The 18,806-nt window shown below is 33.6% G+C and overlaps 1 protein-coding gene across 1 annotated transcript in view; it reads left to right on the top strand.

Moving 5' to 3' along the window:
- The window catches only part of LOC144844359 (centrosomal protein of 290 kDa-like), an 80,290-nt gene that overhangs the window by 13,469 nt on the left and 48,015 nt on the right, over window positions 1-18,806 (top strand). The window contains exons 4-24 of the mRNA XM_078701236.1: window positions 501-556; window positions 3,073-3,219; window positions 3,352-3,405; window positions 3,884-4,036; window positions 4,451-4,633; window positions 4,901-4,990; window positions 5,092-5,214; window positions 5,420-5,543; window positions 5,940-6,109; window positions 6,420-6,490; window positions 6,832-7,098; window positions 7,395-7,551; window positions 8,049-8,270; window positions 8,581-8,745; window positions 9,604-9,753; window positions 14,051-14,269; window positions 15,144-15,293; window positions 15,772-15,852; window positions 15,975-16,148; window positions 17,825-17,939; window positions 18,544-18,731. Coding sequence (XP_078557362.1) covers window positions 501-556; window positions 3,073-3,219; window positions 3,352-3,405; window positions 3,884-4,036; window positions 4,451-4,633; window positions 4,901-4,990; window positions 5,092-5,214; window positions 5,420-5,543; window positions 5,940-6,109; window positions 6,420-6,490; window positions 6,832-7,098; window positions 7,395-7,551; window positions 8,049-8,270; window positions 8,581-8,745; window positions 9,604-9,753; window positions 14,051-14,269; window positions 15,144-15,293; window positions 15,772-15,852; window positions 15,975-16,148; window positions 17,825-17,939; window positions 18,544-18,731 — 3,059 coding nt within the window. The remainder of the gene's footprint in view (window positions 1-500; window positions 557-3,072; window positions 3,220-3,351; window positions 3,406-3,883; window positions 4,037-4,450; window positions 4,634-4,900; window positions 4,991-5,091; window positions 5,215-5,419; window positions 5,544-5,939; window positions 6,110-6,419; window positions 6,491-6,831; window positions 7,099-7,394; window positions 7,552-8,048; window positions 8,271-8,580; window positions 8,746-9,603; window positions 9,754-14,050; window positions 14,270-15,143; window positions 15,294-15,771; window positions 15,853-15,974; window positions 16,149-17,824; window positions 17,940-18,543; window positions 18,732-18,806) is intronic.

Genomic DNA, 18,806 nt, shown 5'->3' with positions numbered 1-18,806 from the left:
ACATCCATATTGTTAATGTACGCTAAATTCCTGCATTGTCATACATTCAATGCGGGGCAGTGCGGGACCAAACAGGTAACATTAGATAGCTATCCTCAATGTGTTGAAATGCAAAGAATCTAAAACCAATAGTAACACATACTGTAATTGAATGTACCTGAATGTTCACTACCTGACTAGGTTGTTTAATAGTAGTTTTACCACATAGTAAACATTATAAATCTTTCTTTATTCTGAATATTCATTCAATGTAATATACATTGTTCTTGAAATCCAGTTAAAACTTACTGTAAAGAAACAGTGGTGATTTAAGTATTAAAAAACCACCTTGTAGTGTGCGCCATCTATAACTGTTCCATTCCGCAGGTACTGAAAACCTGACTGTTCTATTTAACTCCGCACTGCCTCGTTAAGTCAGTCAATTATCTTTTAAATCATGAAAATATTCTCCCCATTCAACTAATAAACATTAATTGTTTGTATTGAATATAACATTTCAGAACAAGATTTAATGGATCAAATACGAGACCTGGAAGATGAAGTAACAAGATTGAGAGTAAGATCATTAAAAAGAATTTTGTTTTGTTCTACGAAAAACATGCAATTTTGTTTTTGTTTTTCCAATAATCTAATTTTAACAAGTAATCTGATACTGCAGTCTATTTAAACCGTCCATATTTTTCTTATTTATGGCTCAATTTTAGCAAAGATACCATTGGATATGAGGGGAATATAAAAATGTAGTTATATCGGTTTGATAAAATGTATGGTAATTTTTCTCTAACATAACAATATTTTTAATTTAACCACTGCTGTCTTTTTATGGCATATTTTTTAAATGGAAAATATACTTTGCTATGTAAGCTATCAAATATCCAAAAATGTTTTTCCATATTTTGTAAGAAAATGCTTTTCAAACTGTAGTCCAATTAGGTAAGTCATTGGTTGAATTGAGTTTGAGTGACCCATTAAACATAGTTTGTGCTCTCTCGAGGGAGCAGCATCAACAAACTTGCAAAGCCGGTAGTAACGTTCTCATATAGACAGTTTAAAACACCCAATAGATTTTGTGATGTAACCCTGGTTATGGATAAAATGATTGGTGCAAAATATGTTGTCGTTTACTAATACAATAGAAGTTTCTGTAGACTATATAACCATCCTGATAAATTGGTTATTTTTTAAGCAGCAGAATGTTAGTTTTCTCTATTTTTAATGTGCAATAACTGTTCTTCAATTTGTATCACAATTAATATATATAAATCCAAAGGCAAATTACTGAAAAAAATGGCTGGATCTCAATGGAGATACAAATAAAAAAAGCGAAAAGCTAAATCAAAACGATAAAGTAAACAGCCAGAAAAGTTAGCAGAGCTTTCGGGCAACACTAGCCCTTCATCAGTGCAAGTGAGGGAATTTGGATAAAGTCATAGCATATGAGTTGGCAAGTGCTGCCTGGGTGGACAGGAATAAAAGAAATATAACAATAGAAACAGCGTGTTGAATAGTGGGTGGAGACTGAATAAGAGTAGAAAACAAAGAAGGTAGCTTGGTAGAGATATAAACAATTTTGGACTGGAACTAAAAAAAGCTAAAATGGTGGTTAATATTGAAACTTAAATTTTGGTAGTCAATGGAATAATTTTACCGATCTGGGAGTATGTTCCTAATGTTAAGTCCAAAAGGTTTTGTGGTTTTAAGTAGTAATTCCCAGTGGTTTTCTTTGTCTTTGCGAGTTTTGTCGCTCCATTTGACGTCGTGGTCTATTGCAATAACTCTGAAATTTGCGATCGAGTGACCAGCTGAATTAAAATGTTCGGCTACAGGTTGATCAAGCTTTAATGTTTTGATAGCTGATCTGTGTTGTGTCATTCTCATACGGAGAGTGTTTTTTGTTTCTCCGACGTACTGTTTGCCACAAATATTACAGTATATGAGATAAATGACGTTTTTGGTTAGACAATTAATTGATTGTCTTATCCGAAAAATGCGGCCAGTTTGGTTACTCTGAAATTTTTCAGTAGAATCAACCAATGAACAAGTTTTGCAAGATTTGCCGCAAAGGTGGCTGCCCAAATTTTGGCTGTCATGAGAGTTAATTTTACTCTTAAATTTGGATCTGACTAATATATCACGAAGGTTGGGAGGTCTACGAAATGCAATAATGGGTGGTTCCGGAAAAACAGTCCTGAGACGTTCTGTGGACTGTAGAATGGGCATATGTTTCTCAATAATAGCCCGTAATGGAGGCAACCTAGGGTGGTAGGTTGTGACCAATGGCACTCTGGTCGATTTTTTTGGCTGACATGGTTTGTACGTCAGTGTTTGACATCGAGGAATATCCTTTGCTTTCTTTATAGCAGTTTCGATGTATTCCTTCTTGTAATGTCTATTCCGGAGATGTCCGGTTAGTTCTTCGGTACGATTCTGAAAATCTAAATCTGAAGAACAGATACGTCTGATACGTAATGCTTGACTGTACGGTATGTTTTTAGTACAGTGTCGGGGGTGACAACTGCTAGGAAGCAGGTACATATTTTTATCCGTGGGTTTACGGAATAGGTCAGTTTTGAGTGTACCATTTTCTATGGTCACTATAGTGTCCAAAAAATCAACGCTACTAGTGGATTTGGTAGCTGTAAATTTGATAGTTGGGTGGGCTGCATTAATATTGAGAAGAAAAGATTCCAAATTATCTTCACCATGGGTCCAGATCATGAAGATGTCGTCAATGTATCTAAACCAAACAAGTGGTTTGTTTGGTTGGAGGGACAGAAAATTGGCCTCAAATTGTCCCATAAATAAATTTGCAAAAGATGGCGCCATTTTTGTGCCCATCGCTGTGCCATGAATTTGAAGGTAATGGTCATTTCCAAAAATTAATATATATATATATATTCATAGAAAACTATACTCAATTTTTAAATATTTCACTTTTGTAATGTAATTTTGTATTGTATGTTTGTATTGATGTTTATTTCTATATATCTATATTTTTGTAATTCTTAAGCAATTCAGTTTTTCTCTGTGATTTTATGGATATTTGAAAAAATAAATAAATAACATTTGTAGAGAATGGGCGAGTCAGGTGGCGGTTCCAGAGATGTGCGTATGTTGCAGACAGAGATACAAGAACTGACCCGACAGGTTGACCTTATGCAGGGGGAAATCCGAGACAAGGAGAGGGAGTTAGAAAAAGAACAGAAAGAAGTTGAAAGGGTAAATATTAAACACTTAGAAAGAAAACAAAACTTTAAACACAAACAAATGCGATGATAATTACAATAATCATTTCATCCTCACTGTATTTCTATCATAAATATGAATTTGAAATCCTTTGGTCTTTTTCAGTTCAACCAACGAGCAACAGATGCAGAAGCAGATGCACGAGAACTTAAGAAAGATGTAATTATAAATAAAAAATATTTTAATAGAGTTGTGGCTTATGTGGTTATGATGCTTGGCTACCACTCCAAGGGTCCTGGGTTCGAGTCCCGTCACATGTCAGGAGTTTTTCTAAGGACAAAATTAAAACTCCACTCCCAAAGACTTGTAATATGACTTTGTTTATGTAGAGCATCTTGTGTATATGTTTGCCTCTGAGGGTCCCTAATGATCAGCAATTGCTGGATGGATCACCCTCAATAAATATGGTACAAAAAAAAAAAATTATTTTAAAATCAACCATTTTCAGACACTTTACAATGAACAAGAAGGATACCTTTTATTATCATATATTTTAGAAGTCACTTTATTTGCAAAATGTTTGCATAGTAATGGTAATGGAAAGAATAATTATATAAACAGATATATCTCAGACTACCAACACACCACTGTTGATAATGATGTCATAATAATCATTGTTCAATCTCAAATGTTCTAGAATGATGCGTTGAGGCATGACCTTCGAGACTATCAACGTCAGCTTGAATCGCAGCGAGAGAGTTTAATCATGAAACGTGGTGATGATTTTGATGTCCAGGAAAAACTAAGAAAGAAAAACAGTGAACTTAATGAGCAGTTAGAGGAGATACAAGTAAGGTTTGATGTTATTTTATTGCAGATCTATGTTGCCATCTTTTAAAACTGTATAGTCCCTATATTCAGGTGGTTGTTTTTTTTACCAAATAAAGAGTAATATTAATACTACATTTCAACCCATATTGACATTTTCTCTTATTGCAAAAATCTCTATCACAAATTTACTTTTAATTCCTTTTTTTTCTGAAGCTAACTCCTATTCTTTAATTCTCTCTATGGATGGAAATATGCATTGTACATTATAATATTTATTATTGTATCATTTAAACTAATAATGTTAACTTAAAGGTTACCCCCACAAGACAATGAGGAAGCTAGCTGCAAAAATATCTGTGTATATTATTATACGAGTTTACATTATAAGAAAATGATATTTCTTGCTTCAAACAGTTTCTTTCTTTTTGTCTAGAATCTGACCGATGCAAATGATAAGATGCAAGCTCAAGTCCTGGACATGTCTGTAAAGTTGCGCAAAGCAGTAGATGAGATGGAGTCCATGACAGAAGACTATGACAAGCTTAAACTTGTTCTCCAGCAGTCTGACACGGTCACAGAGAACATCCGCAGGGAGAATGAAATCCTTAGGAAAGAGGTAAGATATTAGTGGTTTTGGTGCCCTATATTTTTTGCCTAATTTGTATATTTCAGCTAATCAGCATATGTTTCCAAGGTGTGACCAAGGAGTGATTTGTAGAATTTCATCCCATCATCATATTTGTTCAATTAAAAATTAAAACTTTGTTTGCAATTTGATTTAAAATGCTAGATTGCCTAGACTAATGGTTGACAATGTTTAGTATCGGTAAACATGCCAGTCAACATATTATATTGATATGTATTCTTTGATTATCATTTTTAGATTCATGATCAGACCACCCAGATGCAGCAGCAGTCAAGTGGCGATGATGAGGTCATGGAGGCGGTCAACCGGAAAGTCGAGGAGTGGAAAGTAAGCTCCACCACATGAATTAGTACAGACATTTCAATTAAATGTTCATCAAATGTTCTTATTCTTTTGATATGCTGTTTCATATTTTTAAACATTATTAGATTGTATTGAGTGAAAAGGATGATGAAATTAATGACCTAAACAGAGTGATTCAAGAGCAGAAAAACCAGATCATGGCATCTCAGATGGACACAGAGAAGTCGAGTATCACCATGTTACAGCAGGTAATTTGTCCTTGCATTTTGATTGGCTGATTGTATCATATGTCCAGCATCATTTGGATCCATCCTCATGATTATTTTTTACATTGCATGTCTCAAAAGATATTTTGCTCATTTTGAAAACCAACATGTATGTATATGCCATCTATTCATTATTTATATAATAACTTACTATACATTCAACTCTTCTTTTTGTTAAATCTTTTAGGCAGTAGAAGAAAAGAACAAAGTGATCCAAGGCTTGAGAGACCAATTGGAGACATATACAGATGAATTCAACAGAGTGACAGAAGAACTAGAAGATTTGAAGGAACAAGCCAAAGCTGGTGGAGGTGTGTAAGATACAAAAGTATTTCTCCAGTCATAAACTTCTGAAAATGTTTTGGTGGCAGAGCTGGAAGTCAACATATTTCCTGTTTTGTTTTTCTGTAACCATGATTTATCTTATTTTCTATATTATAAAAATGAGCATTTGTATATTTGTTCAATATACAAGTTAATCTTTTGCACACATGCATATAGACATAAAATATCAACATTATCGGAGTTGCACAGTTTTAAACCACATTTTCTTTATATATTATTCAAAATATATATTAACAAGATTGAAAAAAATGTGTCACTCTTCTTACAATGGTCTAAACCACTGGTAGTTAATTAATAATGACAATCCATGCAAAAAATCTGTTTTGTTATTATATATCTTATTTAAGCTTAAAATTTTCTAGCTCCATCTATTCGACAACAGAACACAATTCGTCAGATGAGAGACACACTACGTGCTCAAGAGGACGATGTCAAGTCTGCAGATGATCGTACTCGTCATGCTGAGCAAGATGCTCGCGAGAAAGATCAACAACTTAATGATGCTCTTGCACGAATGAGAGAGTATGAATCTGTAAGTGCTTATTATTATTTACTAACCTCTAGTTTTTCAATTAAAAGTAAAAATACATTGGCCCAACACCTTGCTACACTTGGAAAGTGCATGGCATTATACCTATATAAATAGAAATGCCTAAGATATTTTGTTTTATCCTCTTTTGTTTGGCTTTTCTCTTAAATTCTCCTGATATTTCATTTTTCAGAGTTTGGAGGCTTGAGATGATGTTTCTGGGTAGACCTCTAAAATTCGCCAAAGTATTGAGCTTACAGGTTATAATGGTTTTTAAAATTAAGCATTCTTTCATTTTATATTTTGTTTACAGGGAGAATATGGTCTAGCAGAAGCAGTTCAAGAGATTAAAGAATGCAAACGACAGATTTCAATAAGAGATAGGTAGGGAATAATACCATTTAGAAGAATTGGTGGTGAGGTGTATGGTAAAGAATATAAAACTAGCATGTGAGGAATTGGTTCAAGACCTGTTAGGCACAGTTACTCTCAATGCCTTGTTCATAGGATATGCACAATTAAGAATCAATGTGACCACAATGCTTAGACCTTACTGCTCAACCCTTTCCAAAATATTTCAAGTTTGGAGTGCACCTAGATAGCACATATTTACAGATTTCAGATGTGTACAACAATATGCCTATTAATAAAGCTAAATAAAATTCTTTTCTTTTATACTCCTTTTTTCTCTCTGTTGGCATTTAATAATTCTTATTTCATTTAAGAAACATTGAGCAAGTTACACAGCATACAAACAAATTGGAACTGCAGATGAATGACCTCATGGAAGAAAATGAAGATCTGAGAGAAAGACTTGGCCTAGATCCTAAGGAACCAGTGGATCTGACAGACTTTAAAAAGAACCGTGCTGTTGTGCAGCAACAAGACCGTGCCATGAACCAAGTCCTAATGAAAGAAGTTGAGCGTTTAGAAGAGGAACGTCTTAACCTGAAAAAGCAGATTCGTATACTGGCGGCACAACGAGGTCAAAGGTGAAGGTCAAATGACTAGAAAATTAAGATGGTAGTGAGGTTTTGACATAAGAAATGCTTTCACCAATGCTAAATTAGAAAAAACTGTTACCAGTTGAGAGTTAACAGCAAAAAGTACATTGCCTTTATAGAAAGTTTGATATTTTGTTATGTGTATGTCTTCTGTGCCGATATATCTGGCAAATAGAGTTTGATTCAGAATTTGTTAAAAACTAAATAAAATAAATAACAAATTCAAATTCAAACTTAACCCATTTGTGAAAACTGACTATATGTTTGTTTATATTTCTTTGTAGAGCTGTCGCACTTGGCTTAACAGCAGATGAAATGGTAGCCATTGATGAGTTTACTGAAGACATTAAACATGGCCGCAAGACCAAGTTATCTGATACAGTCACCAAGTTCATGAGTGAGGCCAAGTCAGCAGAACCATCAGATTCTATCAAAGTTAAAGTAAGTATTAAGATTTTTAATTATGGTAATAATATATTATACAAATAATGAATACTTATGAGTGTAATGGTACAAACAATTTCATGAGGTGAAAGATGAAATTCTATTTTTACGAGGCTATAGAAGTCTGAGTGAAGAAATAGAATTTTATGTAATAATAGATTCTGTTCCCGTACTCGAAAAAAATGAAAAAGTACTACTTCATGATCGTTAAATAGTACGTACTATTGCACACCATGTGATCCACAATCGTCCAATCAAATTACAGGAATAAGTGTTATATAATCATAATAATACAAAATCATATCAGCTGATGACTTGCTCCCCATAAATAATTTTTATATTTTTTTACCTTGTCATTGGATTGATTAGGCAGCACATGTTAAATGACGGTTGGGCATATCATGATTCTTAAATGCTCTGTAACAGCACTTTTTCTCTTTATGGCCATCTTTTCAATTCTGGTTCATTAAAAATAAAATGTACATTATTTGTAGGCCGTACAAATGGAAAAGGAACTAGAAAAAGCAGACAAACTTTCAGACAAGTTTAGAGCTAAAGCTGCTGAGTTGGAAGAAAAAAATAAAGACCTAACAGAAGAGAATGACAAGCTAGGCAGAGCAATGAAAGAGATTCTGGTGTCCCTGAAAGAGAGCAGTACAAAGCCAGGGGGTCGTGATGCATACATGCATGTCCCAACATTGGAGAAAATTCTGGCGGTAAGTGTAGTGTTGCACCTTGGAGCTTCACACCACTATGTGACTATGTGGTGAATTCATTCATTAATAGGATTCTTGTGTTAATATTCTGCTAAAGTGAAGTGTAGAGAGAGGTACTCTGTCGAATTCCTGTCTTTTAAGTCAAGGCTCTGCTCACATAGCCTCTGCTGGATTATTATATTATTTGAACCTTAACTTTTACTTGAACTCTTAGCTATGGGAACTGCAATTATTGTTTGTTTTTGTTTTAAGATAATGGTATACAGTCTATTTTTGATTCGATTACATGCTGTCTGTTCCTTTTTCATAGATGATGGAGGCTAAAACAGTGGATGGTAAATATGAGGCCCAGGTGTACCTTAAGGCTCAGGTTGACCAGTTAACTGGGAGGAATGAAGAATTGCGTAGGGAGCTACGCCAGGCTAGAACAGATTATGAAAAAGCTAGGCTTGAGGTGGAAAAGGCAAACAGTAAGGTGAGTTGTGTTTAGAGCCAATACCTTCGTTGCACACATAATTTAGCAATGCCAATGGATATGCTCTTTTGTGATTGGTAGTGAAAGAAACTGTAGGTGGTAAAGAAAAAAAATGTTGTTAGTAAAATGCGAAATCAATCAATCGTTCGATTTATATAGCGCCATTCATTCAGTCATTGCTCATGGCGCTGCCAAAAATATCAGAAAATGTGAGTTTTGAGTAGTGACTTAAAGGTGCTCAATAATAATGTTTAATGTTCAAAGGTAGGTGATTCCAGAGCCTAGGTCCAGCAATACTGAAAGTCCGATTTCCCCAACTATGTTTGCTCCTCGGAATGTCCAGTAGCACCTGATGACTAGATCTTAGTTCTCACTTTCTATTTGGGAGCGCAACTATTTAGGCATCGGAACACCAGCAGCAGGATCTTAAATTGAACACGCGACTCCATGGCTTTTAACAATGGTGTAACATGATCATAATTTTTTGCACACATCACCAAGCAAGTTTCCCAATTCTGCACCTTATAACGCATGTCACTCTAAAAGAAATGAATTGCGCTAGAGCACTCATTTTGACTTTTGAGCAAATGCAACAAGCGCTTATGTTGACATGAAACTGATCGTAACTTTTCGTGATTACCCATCCTGCATGAGATTCGTACATGAAAGAGGATCTATTGTGCACGATAGCGTATGTTGACACATAACTGATCGTAACTAGTTGTGCTTACCCATCATACATGAGATTCATACATGATAGAGGAACCAGTGTGCGTGAGAGCAGTTGAGTTGCTTCCAGTTCAAACTTGACAACTATGCCATGACAACATGATTTCTGATTATTAAATTTTTCTTTAGATTGTAAAACTTGACGCTGAGGTTGTGATGCTTCGTGAGATTGGAAAGGGAGCAGTAACAGTACAACAGATACCCCTGCCTGCTTCCATGGCAGTCACTAGTGCTGATGTGATCAGCTCTCTTAATGAGCAGTTGATTCAAGCTATGCAGGTAATGTGATGTCATGTGATTTATTTTTTAAAGTTGAAGGTTGAACCATGAAGGATGCACTTTACCTTCTTGACTGTAGCGTAGACCTAGTCCACGATCGTTGGCCTTATAGTTTGATAATGTTTTATCGAATCATCACAAACCTTTACATTTTGATATTAAGACACTGAAGCATTTAAATCAACCATGACCAGCCACTTTTTAATGGCTCCGAAATAAACTTACTTACAATGTAAAGTATAAACAGAAAAGACTGAGGATAATCAAGATAAATATAAAGGCGGCCAAGTGATTTCGTTTCATACACTTGAACCATGAGGGACGTATTTTACCTTCTTGATTATTGCGTAGACCTACTCCACGATCGTTGGCCTTAGTTTTTGTTTCATGTATTCTTGCCGTGGAGCAGACACGTCGTCTGGAAAAGGTTGCACTATTTTTCTCTCGTTTTAACATGTCATTCTCAGCCACTAAGGCATTCATTTTTGTTTTCCACAGATCTTGTGCCTTACTATTTTCAGATAGTACTTTATCAAGCATTTATTGATTTGTTTCCAGCTTTCTTTTATGTTCCTTCCTATGTCTCTGTGCACGTTGTAAAATGTCATTCTTCTCTCTTTCTAAGATTTCATTCTGAGCTACTAATTCATTCATTTTTGTTTGCCACAGATCTTGTGCCTTACTATTTGCAGATAGTACTTTATCGAGCATTTGTTGATTTGATTCCAGTTTTCTTTTATGTTTTATTCTATGTGTACATTCACTTTCTTCAATTTTACTTTTCTCTATTTTTAATTTTTCATTCTCTATCTCTAAGATCTATCACTGATCTTTTTCAGAATGTACCCTTTTAAACATTCTGTTATATGATTCTGCTTCCATCTTTTGACGTGTATATTCTGTACGATATTTCTGGAATGCTTTACTGAAAGTCACATGATTTACTCTGTGACAACGATGTAATTGTTGGTTACAACAAACAATACATATTAATTTCATACATGTTTCACACCATACATTTAAAACTTGATTATGATCATATTTCTCGCACATTGGCAGCTTAACCTTAGTTAGACCCAAATTATCAGCAATTTTCAAACATTCCTTTGCATCTTCGATAACAAAAGACAAAGGGAGTGTATCTAGACCAGTTCTGGAAATTTTGGTTAAAGTTTTACACAAAGCACACACAATATCAGAAACGTCATGTATTTTTTTGGCTTACGTGAACAATTTAGGCAGAACGAATGCCCACACTTAAGAAATTTAGGCTGTTCCATTTCTTCAAAGCACATTGAACATTCTGTATTAAAGCTTTTCTAAAAACTTCTTTACAGGGTCGTTATCCTCTTGCCTTGCCATTTTCTGCTTTTTCCTTTTCTCACCTAACCCAGTGTAGAATCCAGGTGCACTTACAAATATACTATAATCAATATTTTGTCTTCATACAAAAATTGACACCAATCGTGTAGGGTTATGTTTAATTTGAACACGTATGTAATATTTTCAATGCTGAAATAGATCAAACATAAAATACTTTGTGAAAACATATAAAATTGCTTAAAAGGTGTTTTAAAAGTGGTTATGCAGTAATTAATTGTAAGGGTGTCGTTCTAATGTCATTTAGTTTTTCCAAATTTAGCTGTAAGTGCTGGTAAATGACACTAACATTAACAACACAATAATCTGAATTGAATGATCTAAAATAATTCACAGTATTACATATTACAAATGGAGTAGACATGTTTATTGATTAACTTTGGAAATTTGTAGAATTATTCAAGCTGTCGAAAATATTGTTAATCAATATGAAAGTACAGCTCTCCCCACTAATAATAAATATGCAAACAATAAGGATTTATCGAATCATCACAATCACAATACACCAAAGGTACTGTAAATCACAGCGATTTTGATGCTAACCACAAATATTAATTTGTTAGTTAAAATTCAAAACTATATACCTGTACAATAACATGCATGTTTTGGTAGATATTTTACCTTCATTTACCTCCGCCAAGAAGGTATTATGTAATCAATCGCGTTTGTTTGTTTGTTAGCAGGATTACTCAAAAAGTAATTGCAAGATCTTTACCAAAATGAAAATACTGATAGATATGTAGTCAAGGACCACTCCATTAAATTGGATGCAATCCGGACCATGGTCCCAATTCTAGACCACTTTTTAGTATAATTTTCAGAACAGAATAGGACAGCCTTAAAGTAACAAGTAAACTGAAATTGCATTTTCTCGAGAACTACTTGTCCTAAAAACTTCATTTTTGTACAAGAATTATAATTTGTGATTTGTAATTTTAAAACATAAATTGATTTAATTTACAGGTTTTTTGATACAAGTAGTTTTAAAAAACCTATTTCTTTTCAAATTCACCCGTTTTCAAATTCACCCGTTTGTTTTTGACGTTGCTGTTCTATTGTTTAATCAACAGAATCTATTGTTAGTTGAAAGGCTGGTTACATAACCATTACACCAAATTCATATACACATGCTTGTAGTGAAATTAGCCTAAATCACACACAGCATTAAAGGACAACTGTACCGAGGACCATATTTTAAAAACGTATTAGGGGTGTACATATGATTTCAGAACCATCGCGAGATTGAGGATTTCGCCGCACGCGCTTGTCGTACAGCCGTCGCCGTCAATTGCTGTGACGTCAGAGGAGCATCGCGAAATTTACGTCATGAGATTTCGCTGTTATTACCATACAATAGATAGGTACAGTCACTTAAATTGCTTATTTAACCTGTATTAAGCTTAAATTTGCCAAAATGTTTATCCTGGTATTTTGAAGAAATACTTCAATATCCAGATAGGCAAAACAAACAAAAAATTCAACTCTTATATTTTTTACGATTTATTTAAAAAGTGTGTTTACTAGAAATGTTCGCGCTTTGCGAGACTTGTCTATGGACCCGAAAGAGTAGCTAGTAGAAACATGACGTATAACGTTCTGGAATTAAGACACAAACAAATATATATATATTTTCCCAGAGAATTCTTATGTAGGAGATTTTTATAGTAGGCGGAGTAGACTTGCCCCAAGTCTGTATTTATTGTCTTTTTTTTTTTATTTATTTGTTTTTATTTCGACCGCGATTTTTGTCTGAAAATACAGACTTGTGAAACATGTATAGAAATCGATTTGCAGACCGCAAACATCCGATAAGAATGACGTAGGTTATCATACCGTATTTGGCTATATGGGGCGGGCGGTATGTAAATATGGATTTCGAATCAACCAATGATCATTTTGTTTCAAAATGAAAAAGATCGAGTACGTACGTACAGTGCTGAATGTACGATCGAGACTGAACAAAATATAAAATCGTGTTGCCAAGTTGTTTTGTTTATTAATTGTTTAGTCCTGGCCTAGGCCTCCTTCGTAGGGCTACTCAACTCGTACGTATGACCTGCCAAATAAAACGCCAATAAGGTACATACCACTACCGACCGGCACACAACAGGGCTACACCACCACACAGAACAGGACAGGGTCTGGGTGGGAATTAAATCAAATTTTCTCCGCATAATAAATGATCCATTCAAAGTTTGATTTGGCGGAGAAGCTAGCCTATCATATCAAGACGAGTTTTCATGTTCTTGGGAAAAATCTCATCAAATGTTTACCAGACTACTAGGCATATAAAATCATTTCTAGCCTTCAGAAACTTTCATCAATGTACCCAACCAAGTACACATTGTCTAAACGTAACATAGCGCATGCGCATCGTCTTAGATGTTGAGTCTTTGAAAGTCTGAAATATGAATATTAAAACGACGTACGAGTGAGTAGCCAATGGCATGCGGCTGAAACTAGTCAACTGGATAATTTATGCACCAAGAATTCTTGGTGTCAAACCACGTGACTTATGCGTGTTTCCCCAGACGGAGTATCCAAACTCAAGTAATACACGTATGAAACGCCATATGTGCAAAAATATTTATATTTTTACAAAACTCCGTCTGGAGCCCAGACTATAGGCGGAGGTATGCACTCTCGGAGTGGCTTTCTAGTTAGTGAGTGAACTTGATAGGTAGAGTTAATGTATACAGTATACAAGAATTAACAATTAATGTAATTATGATGATATTAAATAACTATTCTAATGTGATAAGCCTGAATAGACAATAAAGTTAAAATATCAATTGAATTGAATACAAGTGATTTAATTGTCTAGAGTTAAACTGTCATAGTTAACCTGTTTGGTAAAAGAAATGCTGTAAATTTATGATTATTATGTCAATTTTCACATTTGCTATTTAACTTATAGGAACTTGGCAATAAGGAGGAACTACTTGAAAAGTTTGAAGGCTCCATGGAAGTATACAAACGGAAATTTGCAGTAATGCGTCATCAGCAGGGTCTTGTATACAGTGATTATGAAAAAGAAAAGAAGAAGTGGGAAGAAGAAAGGGAGAAATGGGGAACAGAAAAAAAGAAATGGCAGGACCAACAGAGTGAGGATTCTGTACGAATACGAGAGTACAATGTAAGGATTCTAGGCCGTCAATAATTGTTCTCAACGTTTAATTTAGAACTAATGAGAAGGAAGTGAGAAATCATTCAGAACTGGTTCACACTAGTGGATTGTTTAACAGATCGAAAACTTTATTTGTTCCCAAATTGATCTTTGTTTCCTTAATCATCCAGTTTCAGTACATTCCATTATTTTGTTTTTGCATGAGAATTTTAAAAAATACGACCTTATAAGATTTTTAAACATTAAAAGTGATCAAGATCTGGAACATACCTTATTAACGCATGCTGTGTCCTTGGACTTTTCTATCTATGTATGCTAACCATTAGATTGTGTGTGTGAAAACAGCTTAAACCTTTTATATGTTTGGTTGTGTCAAGGAACAATTCCAAGCAAGTCAAATAATACATACCAAGCATTTGTTTGTGTTTATTATATAACAATTAAAAATGGCTTACATTAAAAAAAAAATCCTTGATACTCATTCAAGATTTCAAAATATCCATTTATTCCAAATATTATAGTGCCCTTTCAAGTTTCATAAAACTTCCCGATATTGTATTTTCCCAAGTTGGGTGGTCTGTAACAATAAATCTGGTTTCTGAATTCCATTACTGTATGCAGAATGAATGTTGAATATTATGTTAAAACGTCTAAAAAGTACAAAATACAAAAAGATTAAAACGATTATAATCACCTTTTTAATTTCAAATTGAATTGTCCTGAAGTAGGAAAGAGAGAAGTTGGTTGTTTGTGCGGCAGACAGGTGGTCTAAAATGTATGTGTTTGTCTTCCACTGCACAGGTGATTGGGTGCCTTTTGTCAAAGTTTATAGTTTTCAGTTCGTTGGTATTTTCCTACTATAATTTGGATGTTTTCTTTTCAGAGATTGCTGGACACCCTCAAACAAGATGGTAGCGAACAACAAAGGCGGCTTGCAGACATGAGTCGTAAGATGACCGTGCTACGGGTCAATGAACAGGCTCTTAGAAGACGTTACACTGCCTACCAAGAAGTCGAGGCCACACTTAGAAAGGTAATTTGATTTTCACACTACATCTGTCTGTATTGTGTAAGCAAAATATATGTATCACTGGCTGGTTTAGAATTTATTCTGTACCTGTGGTGTATGTGTACAGTAATTTATATATAGAATAGAAACTTTGTCAAGACCATTTAAAATTTAACACTAACAGGTAGCACTTATTCTAATTTTCTGGAACATTTCCTTTATTATATTCTCTGTATTGCATATGAGACTTTAACTGGACAAATGTAGCACTAATTCGAGAGGAGAGACTATAAAAGAGAAATAAAATGAAATGAAAAAAATGTGAATCATTAAGAAAAAAAAAATCTTTGTAAAGTTATTGTATTAAATAGCATAATGTTGTTACCACTGCACATATTTGTTTGCATGTTAAGACAACCTTTAGTCTACTTTCTATTCACTTTATAATTAAAATAAGAATAAACAACTTATTGGTATGTGTTTTTACAACAACAAAAAATAGGAGAGCAATCGATCACACAATGAAATGGTGCAGATGGAGACGGCTGTAACAGAAAGGCTAGGCTATCTTCAAAGACACAAGGTAAATTTCAAAATTGTAAATGTTAGTGTGGGATTATTTTGATTTCTACGATTGACAAAATGTATTCCATGATCGAGAAATAAATTCCCAGATTGTTTTTTTTATGTGTATTTGTTTTTAAGGAATCATCACAATTCAAGATTGCAGCGTTGCAGCGTGCGCTGGATGACAGTGTCCACGCGAATGAACTTGATCAGCTGATGAGGAAGTTCAATGACCTTACTACCAAGTATAGAGAGGTTCTTGAAATGGACAATAAACTGGTCACTAGAAATGCTCATATTGACCATTTGGAGGTTAGTCATTTTTGTTAGAACTGCTTCTTGTATTGACCATTTAGGAGTTTGTCACTAAAAATACTCATATTGACCATTTGTAGATTAGTCACTAAAAATGCTCATATTGACCATTTAGGGATTTGTCACTAAAAATACTCATATTGACCATTTGTAGATTAGTCACTAAAAATGCTCATATTGACCAATTGTAGATTAGTCATTAAAAATGCTCATATTGACCATTTGTAGATTAGTTACTAAAAATGCTCATATTGACCAATTGTAGATTAGTCATTAAAAATGCTCATATTGACCATTTGTAGATTAGTCACTAAAAATGCTCATATTGAGCAATTGTAGATTAGTCACTAAAAATGCTCATATTGAACAATTGTAGATTAGTCATTAAAAATGCTCATATTGAACAATTGTAAATTAGTCACTAAAAATGCTCATATTGACAATTGTAGATTAGTCATTAAAAATGCTCATATTGACCATTTGTAGATTAGTCATTAAAATGCTCATATTGAACAATTGTAGATTAGTCATTAAAAATGCTCATATTGAACAATTGTAGATTATTCACTAAAAATGCTCATATTGAACAATTGTAGATTAGTCATTAAAAATGCTCATATTGAACATTTGTAGATTATTCACTAAAAATGCTCATATTGAACAATTGTAGATTAGTCATTAAAAATGCTCATATTGAACAATTGTAGATTAGTCACTTAAAATGCTCATATTGAACAATTGTAGATTAGTCATTAAAAATACTCATATTGAACAATTGTAGATTAGTCATTAAAAATGCTCATATTGATCAATTGTAGATTAGTCACTAAAAATGCTCATATTGGACAATTGTAGATTAGTCACTAAAAATGCTCATATTGAACAATTGTAGATTAGTCATTAAAAATGCTCATATTGAACAATTGTAGATTAGTCACTAAAAATGCTCATATTGACCATTTGTAGATTAGTCATTAAAAATGCTCATATTGAACAATTGTAGATTAGTCATTAAAAATGCTCATATTGAACAATTGTAGATTAGTCACTAAAAAAGCTCATACTGAACAATTGTAGATTAGTCATTAAAAATGCTCATATTGAACAATTGTAGATTAGTCATTAAAAATGCTCATATTGAACATTTGTAGATTAGTCACTAAAAATGCTCATATTGAACAATTGTAGATTAGTCAATAAAAATGCTCATATTGAACAATTGTAGATTAGTCACTAAAATGCTCATATTAGATTAGTCATTAAAAATGCTCATATTGAACAATTGTAGATTAGTCATTAAAAATGCTCATATTGAACAATTGTAGATTAGTCATTAAAAATGCTCAAAACAATTGTAGATTAGTCATTAAAAATGCTCATATTGACTATTGGGAGATTAGACCATTTCTTCACAATAATTTTTTCAATAACTAGCATATTGGAAATAAAAATAATTACTATTTGTTCCAACAATCTAAGTGAGCCCCAGTTGCCCCTGTTTTAGTAATGTATTCACTCCTAGATCATCACTTTTTATCCTGTTGTGTATTTTTCACCATTGTTGCGCCTTCCCTTTACTAAAATCTTGCACAATTGCAGATATTTTTGTCGATAATGAAAAGGGATTTATGTGGTCATTTTCTTCAATGTAATAATTTTATTTTCATTTATAGATGGAAAATACCAAGATGCAGAAAGAATCTGAAGAAATAAAACGTGAACTGACACAAGAAAAAGAAAAACTGCATACATTAGAACAAGCTATGGAAGAACTTTCCAAAATAGGAGGTATAAAAAATACTATCAAAACACTTTCACAATGTACTGTATTATGTTCTCATTTGAGAGGTATCCATTACCATTAGTGCAGTTTATAAAACACCTGTCATTTGATTGGAGGATTTTGGGTCACATGATATTCAATAAATATTCTATTGAACTCTTAATTACATCATTGAGAATGCAAAGCTGTTATGTGCAAGTGCGCAAATGTTTGCGTGACACAAGGCTTGGCTATCGCTGACTGATACGTTTGATAAACCTGTAGTATGTGAATCTATAATTGTTACTGGAGCGCTTCCTTCTCAAATGGTTTAGACCATTATTATAAAACAAACAATGAATGTTTTTTTATTTTTATTATTCATTCAGTGAAAGTTACAAAAAAATAACCATTACAGTATATCGCTATATGAAAATATTTTAGCCCTTTCATCCACACCCAATCTGTCTATTTTTTGTTACAATATTATCTAAATAAACATAATTAGTTGTTTTTATATATATTTATACACATAGTAGCAGGTGAGACACACAACTAACATTTCAAGAAGATAGAGGTTAAATAATGTAACAAATAAATTCTATTGTATTGTTCTATTGCTTATCATAGTGAAGAGCAGTCATGGTGTAAATGACTCGCATTACATGTCAATATCAAAGAAGATGACAATGCTAGAGATGAAAGAACTCAACGAGCGACAGAGGGCAGAACATGCTTCCCGTATGCAAGAACAGCTGAAGAAAACGGTCAACGAACTTGAAAACAGAAACTTGGAACTGGAGCAAAAATTTGCTGAGGTATCTTAGTAGCTAATAGCTAATATAGTACTATGGCTAATAATATGTCATTCGATGTTCCTTCTAACAGTCTTC

This window comes from Antedon bifida, chromosome 1 (assembly GCF_963402885.1).
Source record: "Antedon bifida chromosome 1, ecAntBifi1.1, whole genome shotgun sequence".
NCBI classification, from domain to species: domain Eukaryota; kingdom Metazoa; phylum Echinodermata; class Crinoidea; order Comatulida; family Antedonidae; genus Antedon; species Antedon bifida.
This window is presented reverse-complemented; position numbering and strand designations above follow the sequence as displayed.